Here is a 21,717-nt window from a genome sequence, read left to right on the forward strand (position 1 = left end):
ATTAAAAAAATATCATAATCATCAAGCATAACATTAAAAAATCACGAATAAAAAGTATTTTATAGGCACAATATAATATTAAAAAGTTCAATAAGTATGATAAATACTAGTTGAAAAATAATAAATAAGGTATCACATTATCAGCACCTAACATATATTTTGGCTAATTAGAAAAACTAAAGAATTTTTATCTTTTTTCCGATAACCTTTATCCAATTCTCTATCTTGTGAACCTCTAACGTCATTCATGCCTTTTTGTAGTGGACACTTTCACAAAATATACTAACACATGTATTGTATAATGACTTTTTCCATCCAAGTCCATCTAATTTTTCCATATATTCTTCAAATGTAGGTGCACTATTTTTTAATCAATAACTCCATAACAGTAATCATCTTCTCATCAATTTCCAATTCAGACGAATAAGTTTTTTTCTTCCCCAAAAGTTTTTTTCCAGCTGAAACTGAAGATTGGGATGGAGAATTATTAAGAGCTCCATTATTTTGTCACGAACTAGTTCAACAACAATAATATATTAGTGTTATCTCACAAACGGATTTGATGATCAATGAGTCTCAATAAAATTATTGACCTAAGATAAAATTCTAATAAGAGACCTCTACATAGTTATTATTTTTAATTATGAATAATATTTTTTTTCACTCAAAAACCTTGATGAACATCAATACACTAAAAATATTATTGCAACAAGTGTTCTTGACAAACATCAATACACCCTAAGAAAATTATTAATATAAAAAAAATACTTGTATAGATTATGAAAACTTACCAGTTCAAGAGGAAAAAATTGGTGTTTGATTGAGAAAAGAGAGGAAGAAAGTTTGTAGTTGTGAGAGCAAAAGTCACACAAAGACCGAGAGAGGCGATAAAGTATTATTTTATAACTTATTAAATAAGTCTGAATGGTGTTAAAGACTCTCCTGCAGATCTGATCCGTTCAGACCTTTTCAGGCCCATTAAGAGGCTTTAAAAAAAAAGACAAATGGACTTAATGAGCTAAATCTGAATCATTCAGATTCAGACCTAAAAACCAAACCCACTTAATGGACTGAATTTGAATGATTAAGATTCAAACCTCCATTAAGTGCAAACAAATGAGGCCCAACCTCTAATTTTTCATTCAGGAAGTTCAAAATCGATATATAAACATAAAAATTCTTTAAAATACCTTATGTATGCAATGTAAATTTTTGTCGAGGGGGTTCGGGTGAACTCTCAACACCTCTAGGTCCGCCCCTAGCCAATGGCCACTTAATTATGCAAGGAAGGCATTCAAGTTGAACAACTTTCATAATAGTTCCTTAAGGGCCAACAACAGGGTATTAACTACTAAAACTCCATGCAGGAACAAGAGTCATCCTTAAAATGATGAAACTGATGTTGATCCCTCACCACAATTTCGCGATTAAAAGCTTTTGTTAGTAGTTTTGCAGCTGCATGACAATCACTATATATTTTTAAGTTCTTGATTATTCTTATAGGAGGAGAAGGAGCCATAGAAATGAGCCCATAGGCGATTGCAAGCTTTTCGCTATGTCTAAACAGGGTACTTAATTTTTTCTTCTTCCTTAACAATATCAAGTAAAACCTCATCTGTGCCTGGAGGCTGGAGCATAGTCCATTATTTTCAACCGCTTTTTCATTTCAGCCAACATTTCTTCGATTTCATTTATCTGACTTGTCTCCTGCCAATAATTCATGAACAGCACCATTTGGTTCAATCATACTGAAGAACAGTAAGAATAATGTTGCTAACTGAATTCTTCTGTATATTATTAATTTTCACGATGTACAACTTTCATATATATACACATAATTGCTTACTAAAACTTCTACCTATTCTAGGAAACAAATATATATACAAGGTAAAAGAGATATTCCCTTATTATGAATCCCTACAATTATTATGGATCTCTATAATCATGTTGATACTCCTACAATCATGTTAACACTCCCCCTCAAGTTGGTGCATAGATGTCTCTCATACACAACTTGTCAATAACTCCATGAAATATCCTCCCTGAGACTGCCTTTGTAAGAATGTCTGCAAGTTGGCTTTCTGACTTGACAAATGGAAACTGAATTATCTTTTGGTCCAACTTCTCTTTGATAAAATGACGGTCAATTTCAACGAGTTTAGTCCGATCATGTTGTACTGGGTTTTGAGCTATTTGGATAGCAGCTTTGTTATCACAAAATAAACTTACATGCCTTGAACATTCAATTCCAAGATCTTGTAGCACTCCTTTAATCCATAAAGTTCGCATAAGCCATGTGCCATACCTCGAAATTCTGCTTCCGCACTTGACCGAGCAACAACCTTTTGTTTATTGCTTCTCCAGGTGACAAGATTTCCTTCCACAAACATGAAATATCCTGAAGAGGATTTTCTGGTTGATTGATCTCCTGCCCAATCAGCATCGGTGTAACCTTCAAGGGTGGCAGCCTCATTTTTGAGTACAATAAACCTTTTCCAGGGGCACCTTTAAGATATCTCAAGATTCTATGAAGTGCTCTCATGTGTTCCTTTCTTTCGGTGAACTGCCATGGCTGAGCTTTCCGGAATTGGGCGAGAAGTTCCCATGGTCTGCCTCTGTTGAAATTCCCGTCTAACATATGCATATGTACTTTCCAGATCCAGCTTTGGATCCTTTCGTAGAATCTCACTACGAACTTGATTGAATTCTGCGTCAAGTCCATTGAGGAATATATGAACTCACAGCCTAGCCATAATGGAATGCGTGTGTATGACTCCAGCAACTGCTTCCTCCTGTGCGACTATTCGATGGTCGATTTCCTGAAAGATTTCAACCAGTTCATTATAGAAAGTAGACAAAGGTCTACCATTCTGTTTCGTAGTGAAAGATTTTTGATTTAGCTCAAACAAACAAGTTTCATCAGATCCATCATAGAAGGTTTTTGCAATAGCTTCCCATATCTCCTTGGCTGTGGCGAGTCGGATAAATCGCTGCATAAGATGAGGGCTCATTGAATCAATGAGCCAACTCTTAACTCTGTTATTGTCAGTAATCCATGTCGCATAACTCGGATCATTCGTTGTTGGCTTCACTTTTTCTCCTGTCAAGAACCCGATTTTATTTCGTGCACCAATGCGCATCTCCATCAATTGTGACCAGAGGGAAAAATTTGTTTCATCAAGAACAATACTCGTTGGGAAAGTTGAGTTATCGTGATGGACGATGACAGATTGTGGAAGAGAGGTGGGTGTCTGGTCTCCCATTGTGAAGAAAAAATTATTCGGGTGTCGTTTCGATTCCAATTCGATGTTGGTGCTCTGATACCATGAAGAACAGTAAGAATAATGTTGCTAACTGAATTCTTCTGTTTATTAATAATTTTCACGATGTACAGCTTTCATATATATACACATAATTGCTTACTAAGCCTTCTACCTATTCTAGGAAACAAATATATATACAAGGTAAAAGAGATATTCCCTTATTATGAATCCCTACAATTATTATGGATCTCTATAATCATGATTTACTATAATCATGTTGATACTCCTACAATCATGTTAACACATACTACAGCCAGGAGCTTTAACAACACCCTGCCGCGTCATTGCTCCTCTAACATCCAGAACACTATCCCAATTGACGGATATATGTTGGATAGTAACACATGAAATCCATCATGATCTGGCTGAAGTTCAAGGAGCTTCCTTCCAACCCTTTCCCCCATTTCACTATTACCATGTTTTCTGCAAGCTCCAAGAAGAGCACCCCAAGTGGCAACATCAGGAGCTATAGGCATACTGTCAATAAGTGTTTCAGCTTATTTGAGCAACCCTGAACGCGCAAGTAGATCAACCATGCGTACATAGTTCTTGATATTAGGTTCAACAATGTAATATCTGGTCATAGCATCAACGTAGGAGCGGCCCTCATCTACCAGGCCCATATGTCGACAGGAACCAAGAACTGCCACAAACGTAACCTCATTAGGGGTTACACGTCCACATTAATTCCTTCATCTCGTGAAACATGTCTAGTGATCTTTCCACCTGCCCATTCATTGCCAACCCAATAGGAAACCCCCTTTTTCTTCCATTCCATTGAAGACTTTCAATGCATTCTCCACACAACCACATTTCACTTACATGTCAACAAGAGTTGTACCGAGAATTATATTCAGTACTTTGGGCCCATTATTTCGTATGTAAGCAAGAATCCATTTTCATAAATAAATCCAAAGCTTGTGTGTACATACTACATCCCACATTGCTCATAGCAATAAAATAAAGCAGTCCAAGAAACCACATCTTTCTCCATCACTTCGTCGAATAATTGACAAGCTTCACTCATCCTACCAGACCTACCCAACAATACTAAAATCATAGAATTGAAGGGATGAATATCAATGCATTCTACTCAACTGTCCTCTTCCGATCCGTTGGTTTAGGAAATAACTCAGCTTTTCTAGGTGCTGTTATTCTTCGATTAGTAAATCCTGGTTCTATCCTCTTTAACATACATGCATATAAGTTAAGACATGAATTATAGGAATCATTAATTGAATCTAAAGTCTCTTAATGTCATGAATTTAATTAGTAATTTATTAACACACCTAATTAAATATTAACCGTTACCTTTGAAAGGTTCTGCACTTGGCGCCACCAATAACAGTCGAAACATAACCATTTCATCTTCTTCTTCCCCAAAAACAAAAAAAATAGGGCATATTTTCTGTTTGTTTTTTTTCCCATTTCTATTAGAAAATTAATCCAAAACATGGGACTCCATAAAATTATTGTGATCACCATTATCATTTCCTTTCTCAGTAATACTGAATCAACTTGTCTTCCATTTTCATGTGACACATCCAATCCAGATACGATAAAATTACAATTCTGTAATTCCTCATTACCCGTCGATCAAAGAGTAGATGATCTCATTTTACGCCTGAATTTGGATGAGAAAATATCACAATTGGGTAACACTGCACCAGCCATTCCGCGGCTAAATATCCCTGCTTATGAGTGGTGGTCGGAGGCGTTACATGGCCTATCGATGGAAGGATTAGGGGTGAAATTTAATGGAAGTATTAAAGCTGCAACTCAGTTCCCTCAGATCATTATTACTGCTTCAACTTTTGATGAACATCTCTGGTATCGCATTGCTCAGGTATAAATTGATTTTCTCTTTTTACGCTCTGCTACAGAACACTTTATTGACTCTCTGGTTGATTTTATACGCGACGTTTAATTGACACACAACATTAAGCAGAGGAGGGATAGAGGGTTTGTTTGTGTGCATATATTTAAGTTTTCGAATCCCCTTGACATAAGATTTTTTTTAATCTTTAGTTTGAGGGAATAGTTGTAAAAGTATCATGATGTAGAGTTGATCATTTGGACCTTTCAGTATATACCAAATCTGCCAAATCACTCATGTTATGATCTTCTACATCTGAATATTTGTGTTCCGTCATCTAGCTTATGTTCTTCCTGTAGCATTCAGAACAAATGACTATGAAATTTGGTTGATACTTCCACATTTTATGGTTAACATAGGAGACATCTCTATTTTTTCCCCGGGTATACAAAGTAGTACTAGCTACTTCCCATTTGATTTGGGAAACATTTTTTCTTAGAGTGACCACTCGATCTTTGAAATTAACTTTTGGTATTTGATCGATAAAACTTGTAAGAAGATCCAACAGATAATTATATGGCAAATACAGAAATTTGAATGAACACATTAAATAGCTAGTATTATAAGATGTTGTACTTTGTGTAGGCAATTTCGAGAGAGGCAAGAGCAGTGTACAATGCAGGTGAACTAAAGGGAATGACATTTTGGGCACCAAATGTGAACATATTAAGGGATCCAAGATGGGGAAGAGCACAAGAAACAGCTGGGGAAGACCCGATGATGGTAGGAAAATACGCGGTGGCATATGTAAGAGGACTTCAGGGGGATAGTTTTGAAGGTGGGAAGCTCAAAGATGGGCATCTTCAAGCTTCAGCTTGCTGCAAGCACTTTGCTGCTCAAGATTTGGATTACTGGAACGGCCACCATCGTTTCACATTCGATGCTCAAGTCAGTAACTAACCTGCTATCACATGTTAAATTACTTTTATTATTCAATTTCACCTTTTGTTTACCAAGAAGATTGATATTGTTTTCTAATACTACAATGTGTCCTTCAGGTTACACCACAGGATATGGCAGATTCATTTCAACCACCCTTCAAGACTTGTGTGGAAGAAGGAAAAGCTACCAGTCTAATGTGTGCTTATAGTCGTCTCAATGGGGTCTCAAACTGCGCTAACTATGATCTCCTGACCAAGACTGCTCGCGGACAGTGGGGTTTCAATGGGTAAAATTTTGATGTAAATTAAGAAACAAATGTCTGATACCAAGTTATTACTCATAAGATGTTAAATGATTTCAGCAATCTTAAAACTAACTATTGTCTATTGCTGAAAAGTTACATTGTATCAGATTGTGATGCAATTCGCGTTATGCGTGATTCCCATGGATACACAGCTGAAGATGCAGTTGCAGCTTCTCTCAAAGCTGGTAAGTAGTACTCTATTTAATTTCTCTGCTCTCACTTTTCTGTAAACTCAATGATGTCTTTCCTGTTACTGAAAGACATCATTGACAAAAAGTTCTATTTGTCTCAACTATCTGACCTTTTCCTTGTCAACTTCTATTTAGGTATGGATGTGAACTGCGGTTCATTCGTGGCAAACTACACAAGATTAGCATTGGAGAAGCAGAAATTACAAGAATCTGATATAGACAGAGCTCTTCGCAATATTTTCTCCATTAGAATGAGGTTAGGACTATTCAATGGTGATCCAAAAAAACTGGAATACGGTGACATTGCTCCTGCAGAGATTTGTAGTCAAGAGCACCAGGATCTATCTCTTGAAGCAGCAAAAAATGGCATTGTCCTTCTAAAGAATTCTGCCAAACTTCTTCCACTTTCTAAGATAAAAACAACATCCCTTGCTATAATAGGTCCAAAAGCAAACAATTCCGAATTACTTTTAGGTAACTATGCAGGCATTCCCTGCAAAAATGTTTCGTTACTCCAAGGATTTCAAGGCGTTGTGAAAAACATAGGCTACCATCCAGGCTGCAATTTTGTCAACTGTACTTCTGCTGCAATAGATGAAGCAGTAGATGTTGCTAAAAAGGCTCAGTATGTTGTTTTAATAATGGGATTAGACCAGCAAGTGGAGAGGGAGAACTGGGATCGCGTAGATTTAGGACTACCTGGACAACAAGAGATTCTTATTAACGCAGTAGCCGAGGCTGCTGTAGAACCTGTTATACTAGTGTTAGTAAGTGGAGGTCCTATTGATATTTCTTTTGCCAAGAACCACCCGAAAATCGGGGGCATCTTGTGGATTGGTTATCCTGGAGAAGGTGGAGCAGCTGCACTAACACAGATTCTTTTTGGTGAACATAATCCAGGTTAACTTAACTTAAACATCAATAATCTTTAGTACTTAATCCGTTTTGTCGAAAAACTTGCTTAATATGCTAATCACATTTAACCTTACAGGGGGCAGGTTACCAGTAACATGGTATCCTAAGGACTTCATAAAAGTACCAATGACAGACATGAACATGAGGCCTAATTCATCGACTGGATATCCAGGGCGAACTTACAAATTCTACAAAGGGCCAAAAGTTTATGAATTTGGCTATGGTCTTAGCTACACAAATTATTCATACAACATCACATCTGTCAGCCATGACAAACTCTATTTCATTAACCAAACATCATCAGACAAGAGAAGAAAACACGGTTCACATATTCATAATATTGCAGTTTCGAAATTTGGCTCAGAGGTTTGCAACAAGGCGAAGATATCAGTTAAGGTTGTGGTGAGAAACAAGGGGAAACTAGGTGGTAAACATCCTGTGTTGTTGTTTGTTAGGCATTCTAAAGTGAAGAATGATGAAATTCCAAGAAAGCAGTTGATTGGATTCAAAAGTGTACATTTAGGTGCAAGAGAAAAAAGTAAGATTAAATTTATTGTGAGCCCTTGTGAACACTTTAGCAGGGCTAATAAGCATGGTATATCAGTAATTGATGAAGGCAAATATTATCTTGTTGTGGGAGATAAGAAATATCCTGTTACTGTTTCTATATGAAACCTTAAATCACATATAAAAATACAGTCCTTAATGATTAGATCATACTTGTAGTGTGCATTATAATCCTGTAAAGAGGATTCAATATCACCTTATTGAGCAGAATAAATATGTTAATTTCTTGATTTTTATTGTTATTGATTAACTGGGTAATTGAGAGGTGGGAATGAGAAATGAATAGTTGTTTTCGTGATGAATTTATTTTTAAAATTTATGAGGAAGAGTGACATAAATGGAAGTTGGTTCCTCCTGCTTCTATGGTTCTTATGAGTTTGTGTTACATAGATTTTCTCATTGATGTGTGTTATACAAAGATTGATATCCTTTTTTGCAGTTCAATATGATATTTTTCTCCTCGTGGTCGATTTAGATCAATAGACTGGTCAATTTATCAACCGGTGATCTTCCTATTTTTCATCCGCTTGATCTATCTATCCAATTTCTTATAGTTAAATGAACTACATTATTTTAGTAAAAGCTAATTGAAAGCATATATTAAAATTACATAATCTTTAATTTCAGAAATGTCAACTTAATGTTATTTAATGTATCTTCAATTATTTGAAATTGGTGCTCTAAATTATCTAACATGATTTTGAATATAAAATGAACGATATTTCAATTACCTTGTAGCTCGCACAATTACTCGAGGCTATATTATAGAAGCTTTTTTTAATCCTTGAAGTTTTGTTCATCTTCTTTAACTATTAGTACAATGTTAGGCATACTTCAGTTGCAGGGATTCAAACCCGCGCTGGCGAGCATGCCTCACACCACTGGTCCGTAGAATTTCATTGTATCAAGGATGTCCAATGTATTAGATTTAACCGTCTTAAATAATATTTTACTTATATATACAATATAATTTTTCGGACATCATTGGAACACTGTAGCTCCGCCTCTGCCCACACTCTCTTTTTAACCTCAAGGGTTTCCTAGTTATTGTTGTCTTGTAATACTTTATGTCCCTTTTTGCAAGGGGTTTATAGTTTTATACACTTGTATCCGCATACAAAGACGGAGTTTTAGGTTAAAAACATCATGAATTATGATTCAAACCTAAAGTACATCCTTGTGTTACTCTAGTAAACAAAATACATCCCTAAACTAATTCAAAAGTTGCAACAATCATCCATCTGTTTAAGTTTCTGTCAAAAACTAACGACATACACATAAACCACATCATTTTCTCCTTTAATTTCTCATTTTTTTACCTAACACGTAAAAGGCATTTTGACCTAGCTTAGCATATCTTTGGTATTGTGTGTTCCTTTAGAAAATAAGTTAATCTCTTTCAAGATGAAGAGAACAAAAATTAATTAATGTCACTCGTCAATCATATTAACCAATTGAAACACTTTTGGATAGAGAAAAATTATGGACTTGATTTTTGCTTTTATGTGTGAAGCACAACTATATATAGCGTAGAATACAAAGCTATAGCTCTTCAATTGTTAAAGGTGTAAAGAGTTAAGTATATGGTTTCTCTATCCAAAAGCTTTAGGCTTTTCAGAAGGAAAGAAAAAAAGATTGTTGAAGACGGAAAGGAAGAATAGAATAGGGATATTTGAGGTGGAGGCAGTTAGTTTTTGGCAGAAACTAAACAGAAGGGTGATTGATTGTTGCAACTTTTAATTTTAAATTAGTCGAGGAATGTATTTTGTTTAGTATAATAACAGGGGATGTATTTTTTGTTTTTTTAAGTACCCTAAAATATTTAAGCAAAGGAAATTCCTAAAATACCCTGACCCAGGGTAAACAGAGAAGTCAACTGGTAAGAACCGCCGCCGCTACTGTCTGGTTTCTGTCGCGGCTCTCCGATATATATATCTCTAACAGCCATCTCCGGCGGTATGTTATCCAAAAGAGCAATCTTGCATCTTTTGTTCTGCTATTTCTTTCTTTCTTTCTGTTCCAGGGACTATATTTTAGTTTTAATTTCTTCGATTAGGTTTTTACTCTTTCTCTTTTGGTTTCTAAACAACTCTATTGTCGTGATTGATTGTGGTAGTTGTATGAACAAAGAAAAATGCAAACTTTAGCTCATTCTAAGTTATGCAGGTAATTCATGGGGAAAAGACAGCAACTTTCCATTAATTTTGCTCTAAATAAGGTAATTAATGCTACAAGACTTGTGCTTTATGCATTTTTTATTTGTTTGTCTCATACATTGATTTGATGAAACTGTTCTAATATTTAGTGTCCTTGCACTCAAGAAGATCGCATTAGTCAGTTGCCTGATCATATTCTGGTTCATATACTGTCTTTCCTTACCATTAAGGAAGCAACATACATTAGTCTCCTCTCCAAGAGGTGGTTACCCGTGTGGAAATATATTCCTCGACTTGATTTTGATGCCACCGAACCATTACACCAAGTATTTTTGAATCACAAACTAAGGAAAATGCATATGAAGAAGTATGTGAGATGGGTTAACCGTACTTTACACAAGTGTGAAGTACATAGATTAGACCAATTTCGTGTTTGCTTCGATTTAAACAAATTTGCCCAGCATGAGATTGACAAGTGGCTTGAGTTTGCCTTTGCTAGGCAAGTCCAAAGGCTAGAGTTGGACTTGTTAAAAGGTGGGAAGGAGACTCGAGATTTTGATTATTGCTACACTTTCCCGGCTCAGCTCCTTGGTCTCAATCATAAGTTGCCACCTCTCTGGCATAATTTTATGTCTGTAAAGGTACTATTATTGAAGTCAGTAAATGTGACAGGCGAAGTTCTTGAGTTCTTCCTTCATAACTGCCCGTTTCTTGAAGAAATGGTGGTTCATGGATCTGGAACGCTGGTAAATTTGCAGGTCATTGGTCCTTCCCTCAAGTTGAAACACTTGGAAATTTGGCGCTGCCAGTGTTTAGAATCACTTAAAATCCATGATACTAACCTTGTAACACTTGTGGCTTCAGCAGCAACCAAATTATTGCTCTCAAACGCTCCTATGCTGATCAAGGTAGAGATTGTTGGTGCATTCAGGCCTATTCTGAAAGACATATTGGCTCCGATTTCCTGTGTTCTCTCTCAGCTGGAGGTCCTCAAAATAACTTCCTCTGATGGATTGGGATTGGTTAGTGAACAAAAATTGTGAAATCTCTATCCTACTACTTTGCATGTGCTAATTGGTTTGTTTTCAATATCTCCCAGGGGAATTACAAGTTTCCTAAATTTACCAAGCTCAAGAAATTTGTCGTTCATGTTTTTGCATGGAGAGACACATCTCTCTTAGGTTGCACACATGTGATAGGGGCTGCGCCACTGTTGGAGGAATTTGAGTTGAAGGTAAGTATCAATTTTAATTTGATCATTTTGAGTTCTGGTTCAAGAAATTAGTGCTGCTTGCTTCAACACTTCAATTCAGTTACATCACAAATCAACCTCAGGTAGAATAGGTTATGACAAGCTGGACATGAGTGTGTATTACTTCTAGTAGTCCCCTTCCTTATGTAGGTGTCCATTCTTCTATAGGTTGTGGACAGCTGAGTTGACTTAAGGCATTTATCACCTGAAACCAAATCTGATCTTTCACAACTCTTCCACTTAAAATATCTTACCGAATTACTGCCTTAAAATCTTACAGCTCGTTTGGTATGGAGGTATGGTGGCAGAATGGAATTATGATTCTGGCATTTCGTTGGTATCACTAATTCTGTCGGCGACTTGTAATTGACCGATTCCCCTGTCAATCAACGTTTTCATTTCATAGACATTTTGTTGTACAATGACTATCTTGCTGAAAAACTTGTCCAAAAACTTCGTACTATTAACCCACTTGTCCTCATTTTGTGAACCAATTTCAAAACAGAACAAGCCAGCAGTAAGGTTGAGAATTAAGTTGCCATTGGTAGTGGATAGGTAGTCCTATGAAGGATGAATAGAGTAGAATAGAGGCTGTGGAGATGAGGACTTGGACAATGTTGTTGCGAATCAAGAGAACACTTGGTAGGAGGAGCATCAGGAGTTTGTATTCCAACTAAATGACTGAGGAATAGGTGTTTGAATTGATGGTATTTTCTGGTAATGGAGCTGGTGATATAGAGAATACTTGAGGTAGAGGTTTTATGTTGGGAAACAAGCTATTTTTGAAGAGGTAAGCTGGCCCTTTATTATGAAATAAATTTCAAATAGTTAATGATGAGATAGAAATAGTATTGTGATAATTTAATAGAACCTCGTTTAGTGTAAAGCAGTTTTTTCATGAATACAATGTTCACAGACTCTAGCTGAGTATTTCATTGGTAAATCAATTCCAGGTTTGAAAGTTCCTTTGGATTCCAATGTATATGGACCTGGTATGGGATGAAGTAACGGGGTAAATGTCTAGTTTATTTTATTTTCTGTAATTAAGCTATTTTAGAGTCTTAGTATTTCTCAATAGCTTGCAGATGAAAGTCACAAGTTTTTGATGGCAAAATTCATAGTCAACAAGTAATTATTTCTGAAAGTTCTGCAGCCTAACGGATAGATTCCCTGAATAGAACTTTCATTTTGATATGATATATTATCTAATTTGGCGATTATTTATTTCTCAGCACACCAACCATTCACTTCATATACCTTGAGTATATTGGCCTAGGAAAAGATATTGTAAAAGGAAAAGTAGGATAGCCGTCATTTATTTCCTGTGGAACTCATTGCCTTGGGACATAAAATAACTTTCAAAAATTTATGTGTAAGCACATTGAACAACATTTGTAAAGTTGAAAATTAACTGTAGAATTACTCTATCTAAGTTTTTTCTTAGAATGCTAACCTGAAATGTGATCATAAGCAGGGAAGTTGATAACAGTCAAGAACAAGAATCCTTTAAATTTACTTCGAAGTGATATTTGAATAAAGTTACCTGGTTTTAATGTTGGAAAAGAAAATCATTTGAGATTTTGAAGGGTCAGAGAAAAGTTGAATGCTTTGAGTTTGAAGCACTCGAGGAAATAAGATCAAAATACGAACAACTCCAAAAGTTCTCTTATCTAAACGTATTTTGTTGTTTGAACAAATTTGAAATGAAATTATAAATGTTTACAGCAGCTTTCTTTGATCTCCTTGATTAAAATAGCAGAAGATATATGTTTAGATGTTTTCGACGTTTATATTTTGAGTGATGAATGTCCGGATGAGCAACTATAGATGCTTTCTGAGGGATGGAAAATCTATACTTCTGTTCTAGGTTATTTCTTTAAACGAGTTACTACTTTGGTGGTTATTTATGCATTCAGTTCATGGTTTGATAAAAAAAGATGGATGCTAAGTAGTAGAGATACCAAGAAAACATAATAAATAGTTCCAATGAGGGAGGGAGTTAAGTGGAGCTATGTTGCTCGGACTGTTCGACGGGTGCGTGTCGGATTGAAGGATCTGACATAGGTGCGGCAACATTTTTGGAGAGTCCGAGCAACTTAGAAGTGGAGAGGAGACCAGATCTTTAGTTCCATTCTGGGCGACTTTGGGACAAATTGACCTGAATACTGGGTAATGGTATGTGGATTTTGCTAGTGTTATGTTGTAACTCGTAAGTTCCCATGAATTGCTTTTACCTTGATGGATGCCCAACTTAGTGATTCTTCTCATTTCCAATATACTTTTGTCATATTTATGCTTGTGTAACTGTGGTTCAATTTTCTTGTTGACAGTTGGTTTGGTTCAAACCCTTGAGGGTAAAAAGAGAGTGTAAGAAGATGGTAAGTTGTCCTCTCCGTCACCTCAAAGTGATCAGGTTGTGTGGATATTTTGGCCGTACATGCGAATTTGAGCTCGTTAAATATTTTTTGGAAAATGCTATTGTGCTCGAGAAAATTATTATTGATCCTCGTTCTCAAATTGTTACTCCTGTGTTGTCACTTTCGACAATTGAAATGGAGCAAATGTCAAGAAATTTTGCTAAGCTCCAACTTGAAGGTGAAGTTCCTCCGCGTATTGAGTTGGTGATATTGTGAAAGTAAGTTAATTACCGAAAAAACATATGTATGTTTGTTTCCAGTTATTTGGGCCTTCTGAAGGAAAATCTTCTGATTGTATTCCAGAGGGAATTCATGTATAATCTAATTTATATATATTGGAATTTGCTAATTTTCTCAAGGGGATCCACTCCTCTCCTCTGTGTTGTTGGTTGTAAATTATATTTAAAAAATCTCATTGTAGGATCAAAAACTATTTTTTTGAAAAAATCACTCGTGGCGGGGTGCAGGGTGGGCTTACATGGGGAAGACTATTAACAAATTTAAAACAAGTTATCGTTTTGATTCAATGATAAGATCATAATATATGTGAGAAAACATAAAAGTATATATATTATTAAGAAATCACAACAATAATGAATAAATTAGTACAATCAAGTTCATTCAGGAAGAAATAAAATTAAGTTTGGACGGGTTGAAAACAACAAATTATTCTATCCAGATCGGGTTAAATTCTCTTCGTAAGAGGAGAGGGTGAATTCCTCTGGCTGAGGAGAATGCCTCGCCACAAAAGCGTCACCGGGAACTCATCCTTTTAATTGTACTAGGGGAATGTGGCCCGTGCTGGCGGCATGGAAAACGTTATATCAAAATTTAATATCTGAGTAAAAGTTGAATTGTTAATACGTATCGTAAAGTGTAAAACGTACTTAAAGAAGATAAACTTTTTACATATTACTTAATTGTTTGATGATATTTGCTAAGGAATCAAGTTTACAAGATAGGTATGTACATTTCATTTACATGATAAAAAAATGCAATGCTTCGTACGAAAGGTTAACTAAGGTGAGTTATTGTGGTCTTTGAACATAACATTGAGACCTGTTACATTAGGTAGAGAAGATGGATTAGTATTCATGAAAATATCTTGAAAAAAAGATTGAATCACAATTAGTTGTTACATATAGATATAAGTACAGATTTGTCACTTCTATTTTTTTAAGTTTATGAAAATACACATGAACCAACCATATCCTCGATAATGTAGCAAAAGGTGGCTCTATCCATATTTCAAAAGCGAGAAACAAAAGATTTTCCACTGGCGGTAAAATTAAAATACAAGAGTAAGTTGCATTTGTAAGCAAAAAAATGGTCTATAAACAAAATAGTTATAAGCTAAAAATTAAATGTTTCAACTCCATTTTAAAAAGAATTCAGTTTCTAGCTTCAGAAGTACGTGACTATCTAAATTTCACTTAGTTATATTGTAGTACTAATGCAAAGGATTTACTCAACCTTTGATGAGTCATTTTTACCAAATTGTCAATTCTTTTGGTGGTGTTTCATCTTCTAATGAGGTTCTTCCTGTCATTAAGGTACTAGTTACTTTCTTTGAGTTTGCGCTTAAAATATGATAAGTATTTGAGATGATATAAAGGGACTAATGATCCAGACCCCAATTGAATTAATCAGGATTATACTTTCTTTTTCGTTTCCAAAAACTGTGTCTTGTCTAATGCCTTATTTGAAGTCCCCAGTCATTTTCCTTACTCGAAGTCCTATTCAATTCAACTTTATTTGTTTGTGCTTCAACTAAGGAAATCTTTTTCTTATCGATCATCTTGCATCGTATTATAGTTCACGACGTCTAGCTTGTTTTATTCTCGGTGTGTTTTTTTTTTGCAAAACTTTGATCTACTTGTTTTGTTTTTATCACACATTTTTCAACACCATTTTTTTACCACTGGTTAACATTTATTCACACATTATAGAATTATAAACATATTATATATGTACAAATCCAATTTCGATATGAAAAATATTACTTGCTAATAGGAATATTATATAGCCACACGTGTATATTTGATATTCCTACTGCACTACCACCTCACAGAGGACTCTGAGATCACATAATTCCACTCATAGACAATGCAGTACCTATTAGTAAGAGACCTTACAGGTTTCCTGGAGTGAAGAAGGATATTATTGAGAAGTTGGTACAGGAGATGCTAGACCAAGGGGTTGTACATCACAATACTAGTCCATATGCATCCCCAGTTGTGTTAGTTGGAAAGAAGGATGGTAGTTGGAGACTTTGTATTGATTACAGGGATCTGAATCATTTAACAATGAAGGATAAATTCCCAATCCCTATTATTGAGGATCTATTGGATGAGTTGGGGGTGCTGAGGTTCTCTAAGATTGATCTTAGAGCTGGCTATCACCAATTGAGAATGGCAGAATCTGATGTGCATAAAACAACTTTCAAAACTCGTGAGGGTCATTATGAGTGCCCTTTGGGTTAGCCAATGCTCCTTCATCATTCCAAAGTCTTATGAATTCAGTTTTCAAACCATTACTCAGAAAATCAGTGTTAGTTTTCTTTGATGACATTTTGGTTTATAGCAGAAATATGTTTGCTCATGTGGATCACTTAAGAACTGTGTTTGAGTTGATGAAGAACCATCAGTTGTATGCTAAAGCATCTAAGTGTGCTTTTGGGGGTAAAAGAAGTGGAGTACTTAGGACATTTTATCAATGCTAAGGGAGTAGCAACTGATCCTAAGAAGGTATTTGCAGTTCAAGCCTGGGAACTGCCTGCTACCATCAAGCAACACAAAGGTTTTCTTGGTCTAGCAGGGTACTATATGAGGTTCATTAAGGGATTTGGAGCTATATGCAAACCTCTACATGACTTACTTAAAAGGGACAACTTTGCTTGGACCGAAGAAGTTACTGCAACCTTCATGACTCTCAAAGAAGCCTTAGTGACTGCTCATGTTCTGGCCTTGCCAAACTATGTTGAACCTTTTGTTATTGAAACAGATGTAAGATGCAAGTGGTACAGGTATTGGTGTTGTCCTGATGCAGCAGGGGCACCCTATTGCCTATATTAGTAAAATACTGGCCCTTAGACACCAGTCCATGTGTGTTTATGATAGAGAATTGTTGGCATTGGTTTTTGTTGTGACTAAGTGGTCACATTATTTGTTAAGTAGACCCTTCATTGTCCGAACTCATGACCAGAAGGCATTGAAACATCTGCTAGAACAAACCATACACACTGATTTCTAGGTGGCTGGTATCTCAAAGCTCATGGCTTTTGACTTTACTATTGAATACAAAAAGGGACTGGACAGCAAGGCTGCTGATGCTCTTTCCAAGAATTAAGAGGCAGAGCTATTGGTTTTATCTTTGTTTACACCCCATGATACACTATTCTATCATATTCAACAATCTTGGACTTCTGATGCTGCTTTACAGACCTTGATCACTAAACTGATAGTACAGCCTTATAAATTCTTTACTTGGATTAATTCTCAGCTTAGGTGGAAGGGAAGATTTGTGGTAGGATTTGACCCTCAGCTGAGAGAACACATTATTCAGTTGTGGCATTCTATACCTCAGGGTGGCCATTCTGGAAAGGATGCTACCATTAGGAGATTGCAATCCCTATTCTACTGGAAGACCACGGTCCTAGATATCAGGAGTTTCATTAATAGATGTGATGTGTGCCAGAGACACAAGTATGATGCCTCAGCTTATCTTGGCTTAATTCAATCTCTACTTATCCCTGAAGGTGTTTAGACTGACATTAGCCTAGATTTCATTGAGGGTTTGCCTAAATCTAAAGGCAAGGATGTCATTCTAGTGGTGGTTGATAGGTTGAGTAAGTATGGCCATTTCATTTGCTTAAAGCATCCTTGCACCGCTCAGAGTGTAGCTCAAAGCTTCTTGGACAATGTGTTTCGACTGCATGGTATTCCCTCTACTATAGTTAGTGATAGAGACACTGTTTTCTTGAATTCCTTTTGGCAAGAATTGTTCACCTTGCAAGGAGTTCAGTTGCATAAATCTACAGCCTACCATCCTCAAACAGATGGTCAGACTGAGGTCTTGAACAGGACCTTAGAGACTTATCTGAGGTGTTTCTGCTCAGATAAACCCTTGGAGTGGGTTGATCACTTGCCTCTTGTTGAGTGGTGGTACAACACAACCTATCATTTAGCTATCAAATGCCCCCCCTTATGAAGTTCTTTATGGTCAAAAGCCACCTATTCATCTTCCATATTTGGCTGGTGAATCCTCTAATGAGTTGGTTGATAGGTCCCTGGAGGCTAGAGAAGCTATTATTGCCTTGCTGAAGTTCCAATTATCCAGGGCTCAACAAAGAATGAAAGATCTGGCCAGTAAACACAGGTCTGACAGACAATTTAGTGTGGGTGATTGGGTCTATTTAAAGCTACAGCCTTACAAGCAGTTCTCTGTGGCCACTAGACCCTTTAACAAGCTAGTTGCTAAGTACTTTGGTCCCTATCTGATTGATGCTAAGATTGGGGAAGTTGCTTATAAGCTTTTGCTCCCAGCAGATGTGTTGATCCATCCTACTTTTCATGTATCACAGTTGAAAAAATGCCATGAAGTACCTGTTGTACTCAACCACCCTCCAGTGTTACATATGTCTAATCCCTACTGCCCCTTGTCTGAGGCTATATTAGAGACGAGGATGATCAAGAGGGGTAATAAGGCTATTTGTCAGGTGTTAGTTAAATGGCTGGGAATTGATACAGCCCAGGCCACCTGGGAAATTCTCATAGAGTTGCAACATCGATTTCCTTCATTCCAGCTTTGAGGACAAGGTTATTCTTCAAATGGGGGGTATTGATGCAAGTATATGTAGTCGAGTTAAAATGCATGTAAGGGAATCTGGAAATCTGTTAGAAAACTGTTTAAATTGTTAGGCAGTTAACACTGTTCAGCTGTCAAGAAATTAGTTAGTTAGTTACTTTTGTTGTATTCTTCTTTAGTCATTTTACCCATTGATTAGTTGTATAAATACATGGGAAATGTACTGATTCACTCATTCATGAATAATATCAATCTCTTCTTTCTTCTCTCTTCTACATCCTTTTAGCTAATCTTCTCGGTTGAATCCCAGAATCAGCCTTCTTCTTCTTCAAGCCTTAGCTCCTAGATTAACTACTATCATCGTGATTGAGTGTGAGTGCATCACGGCTGCTCGCGGACAGTGGGGTTTCAACTGGTAAAAATAAATGTCTGATATTACTCCTTATAAGATGGCATATGATTTCAGCAATCTTAGAACTAACTATTGTCTATTGCTGAGAAGTTACATTGTATTAGATTGCGATGCTCAATGATGTTTTTCCTGTTACTGAATCTATATAGCAAATGAACCTATTTACTAGTGATAAAGCTTGTACTTGTAAGATTCATCACTACATAAAGTTCAATTTCTCTCAACCATCTGACCTTTTCCTTGCCAATTGCAATTTAGGTATGGATGTGAACTGCGGTACATTCGTGGCAAACTACACAAGATTAGCTTTGGAGAAGCAGAAATTACAAGAATCTGATATAGACAGACAGAGCTCTTCGCAATATTTTCTCCATTAGAATGAGTTTAGGACTATTCAATGGTGATCCAAAAACACTGGAATACGGTGACATTTCTCCTGCAGAGATTTGTAGTAAAGAGCACCAGGATCTATCCCTTAAAGCAGCAAGAAATGGCATTGTCCTTCTAAAAAATTATGCCGAACCCCTTCCACTTTCTAAGCAACATCCCTTCCTGTAATAGGTCCAAAAGCAAACGATTCCGAATTACTTTGGCATTCCCTGCGTTACTCCAAGGATTTCAGGGCATTGTGAAATACATGGGCTACCAATAACTTGGTATCCTAAGGACTTCATAAATGTACCAATGACAGACATGAACATGAGGCCTAATTCATCGACTGGGTACGCAAATATGGATAAAATCTGAAATTACACATACACAAATTATTATCAACTAATTTATTATATAACCACATATTAAAATAATATCTTAGTTAATCGTCAAAAAAAATAATTAAAGTTATATATACTTGTCGAAAATGGACACAAGTTTATTGATTCTGTTTTCCGGTTTGTAATTCTTAGTTAACTAGATAAGAATTGCCCGTGCTATGCACGGGCCCAACGGGTATGATTTTGAAAAAACTATAACTTTTCTCTATCGTAGTTTGATTATAATGAACAAATATTGTTGCTATACAAATAAAAGAACAGGATACAATATTGCTAAACTATTTTTATAAATAGATAAAAGGCTCAAAAGTACAAGTACTACAATAAATACATCATTAGAATTTCTCTCATGCTCAATTAACAATGCTCCCTAAATACGTAAAAGTTTCAGAAGTATAAGTACTACGATAAATACATCATTAGAATCTCTCATGCTCAATTCACGATGCTCCCTAATAGACGAGCACTTGCAAGAGAGCTAGCATCAAATCTAAAATTGTTATAAGCTTTATTATAGAACTCTATTGTTGCAAAACAAAGACATTATTGAAATCATACTCAACAGTCATAAGATGACACATTTTTCAGAAATGGCTCAGAAATTTTAGTGGTAGTTCAATTTGGTATTTGCTTAGCCCAAACTACAAAGGGATGTACTCATAGGGGAGCTTACATATTCATTGCCAGAAAAAAATCAAAATTATCGTTTCAATTTTTCATTTGTACTACAATTAAGACCTCAACTTAAGGCCTATTCGTATAAGTGTAATAATATTTTAAAAAATAACAGAAATATATAGAAAAATTCGAAGTAACTAAAAGTCCAAAAGGCTCTTCAAAGTAGAAAAATAAAAGTACCTCCATTCCCAAAGTAAACACATTATATCATTCAAAGTAAACATAAAAAGCTTAACGGAGCTTAACCTAATTTTACCATACCCACACATTCATCACAATAAAAGGTGATTCCTAGTCTAAGTTTGTTCAACTTCTTGTTGCTTATCCTCTCTTGAATTATCCTTGTATCACTCTCCATACTATCAAATCAAAAAGGAAAAATTGTATGAGATCCATAGCATCATATTAATTACCTCAATTATCATAGATCACAACATTGATATTCAAGAATTGCGTTCAAAAAATCATCACCAAGATATTAATGATTTGCATTTTTGAAAGAAACTATATGTACGCACTGTTTAACCTATAAAATTTAAAAAATCTTCATAATTATTTACAAGAATACCACATATACAGTGTAATTCTATAAGTGGGGGTTGCAGAGGTTAGGATCAAGGTACGCAGACCTTACGTCTTCTATCTTTATAAAGTAGATAAACTGTTTTTTGATACATGCTCGGTAGGTAAGAAAAGAATTTGAATCATGGAGCAAGATGTTGATAGCAAGATACAAAGCATATTTTTTTTATAAATTTTTTATAGTATCGTATATTTTTGAGAAGTCCACAAAAATTAAATAGCAAGAAAAATAAAAAAGGTTAAAGTGATGAAAAATTTCACCTAGCTTGAATTTCAAGAATAAAATATCGTATAAATTGACGGAAAGAATATGTATTTATATAGGTATTTATGGATGCTTTCCGTTTTTTTAATTTCATGAAATTAGTATAAAAACTTATGTAATTATTTATCAAAAACATTGATGCTCTTTCCGTTATATTTTCTTTTTGAAATTAGTATCAAAATTTATGCTATTTTTTTTTACAAATTTCGTAAGAAATTATAAATAAAATGATAGCTTTACTAATTTACATTTAATTTTTTTAAAATTTATAAATTTTATTTACACTTACAAAAGGAAAATAAATGATATAGTAAAAAA

General features: G+C 35.5%; 2 protein-coding genes across 4 annotated transcripts; both read left to right on the forward strand.

Moving 5' to 3' along the window:
• Positions 1–4,776: 4,776 nt before the first annotated feature.
• On the forward strand, positions 4,777–8,163 carry LOC102597759 (probable beta-D-xylosidase 7). Its single transcript, XM_006354011.1, has 6 exons — positions 4,777–5,169; positions 5,785–6,087; positions 6,198–6,367; positions 6,479–6,570; positions 6,712–7,476; positions 7,568–8,163. Exons 1-6 carry the CDS (start codon positions 4,777–4,779, stop codon positions 8,161–8,163), a joined length of 2,319 nt encoding a protein of 772 aa, XP_006354073.1.
• Positions 8,164–9,850: 1,687 nt separating this feature from the next.
• LOC102604537 (F-box/LRR-repeat protein At3g26922-like) lies at positions 9,851–14,241 on the forward strand. Of its 3 annotated transcripts, none has more exons than XM_006353945.2 (5): positions 9,851–10,014; positions 10,225–10,276; positions 10,364–11,236; positions 11,314–11,448; positions 13,797–14,241. In XM_006353945.2, the coding sequence occupies exons 2-5, from the start codon at positions 10,232–10,234 to the stop codon at positions 14,097–14,099; spliced, it is 1,356 nt and encodes a 451-aa protein (XP_006354007.1). In that variant the 5' UTR covers positions 9,851–10,014; positions 10,225–10,231; the 3' UTR covers positions 14,100–14,241. The 3 variants fall into 3 exon arrangements, 2 of the variants coding, with proteins under 2 accessions (XP_006354007.1, XP_015167096.1); XR_001474221.1 differs by lacking the exon at positions 9,851–10,014 and adding an exon at positions 12,420–12,478 and having other exon boundaries at positions 10,022–10,276; positions 13,797–13,881; XM_015311610.1 differs by lacking the exon at positions 9,851–10,014 and adding an exon at positions 10,022–10,114.
• The last annotated feature ends 7,476 nt before the right edge of the window (positions 14,242–21,717 follow it).

Source organism: Solanum tuberosum, unplaced genomic scaffold (assembly GCF_000226075.1).
Source record: "Solanum tuberosum cultivar DM 1-3 516 R44 unplaced genomic scaffold, SolTub_3.0 scf00164, whole genome shotgun sequence".
NCBI classification, from domain to species: domain Eukaryota; kingdom Viridiplantae; phylum Streptophyta; class Magnoliopsida; order Solanales; family Solanaceae; genus Solanum; species Solanum tuberosum.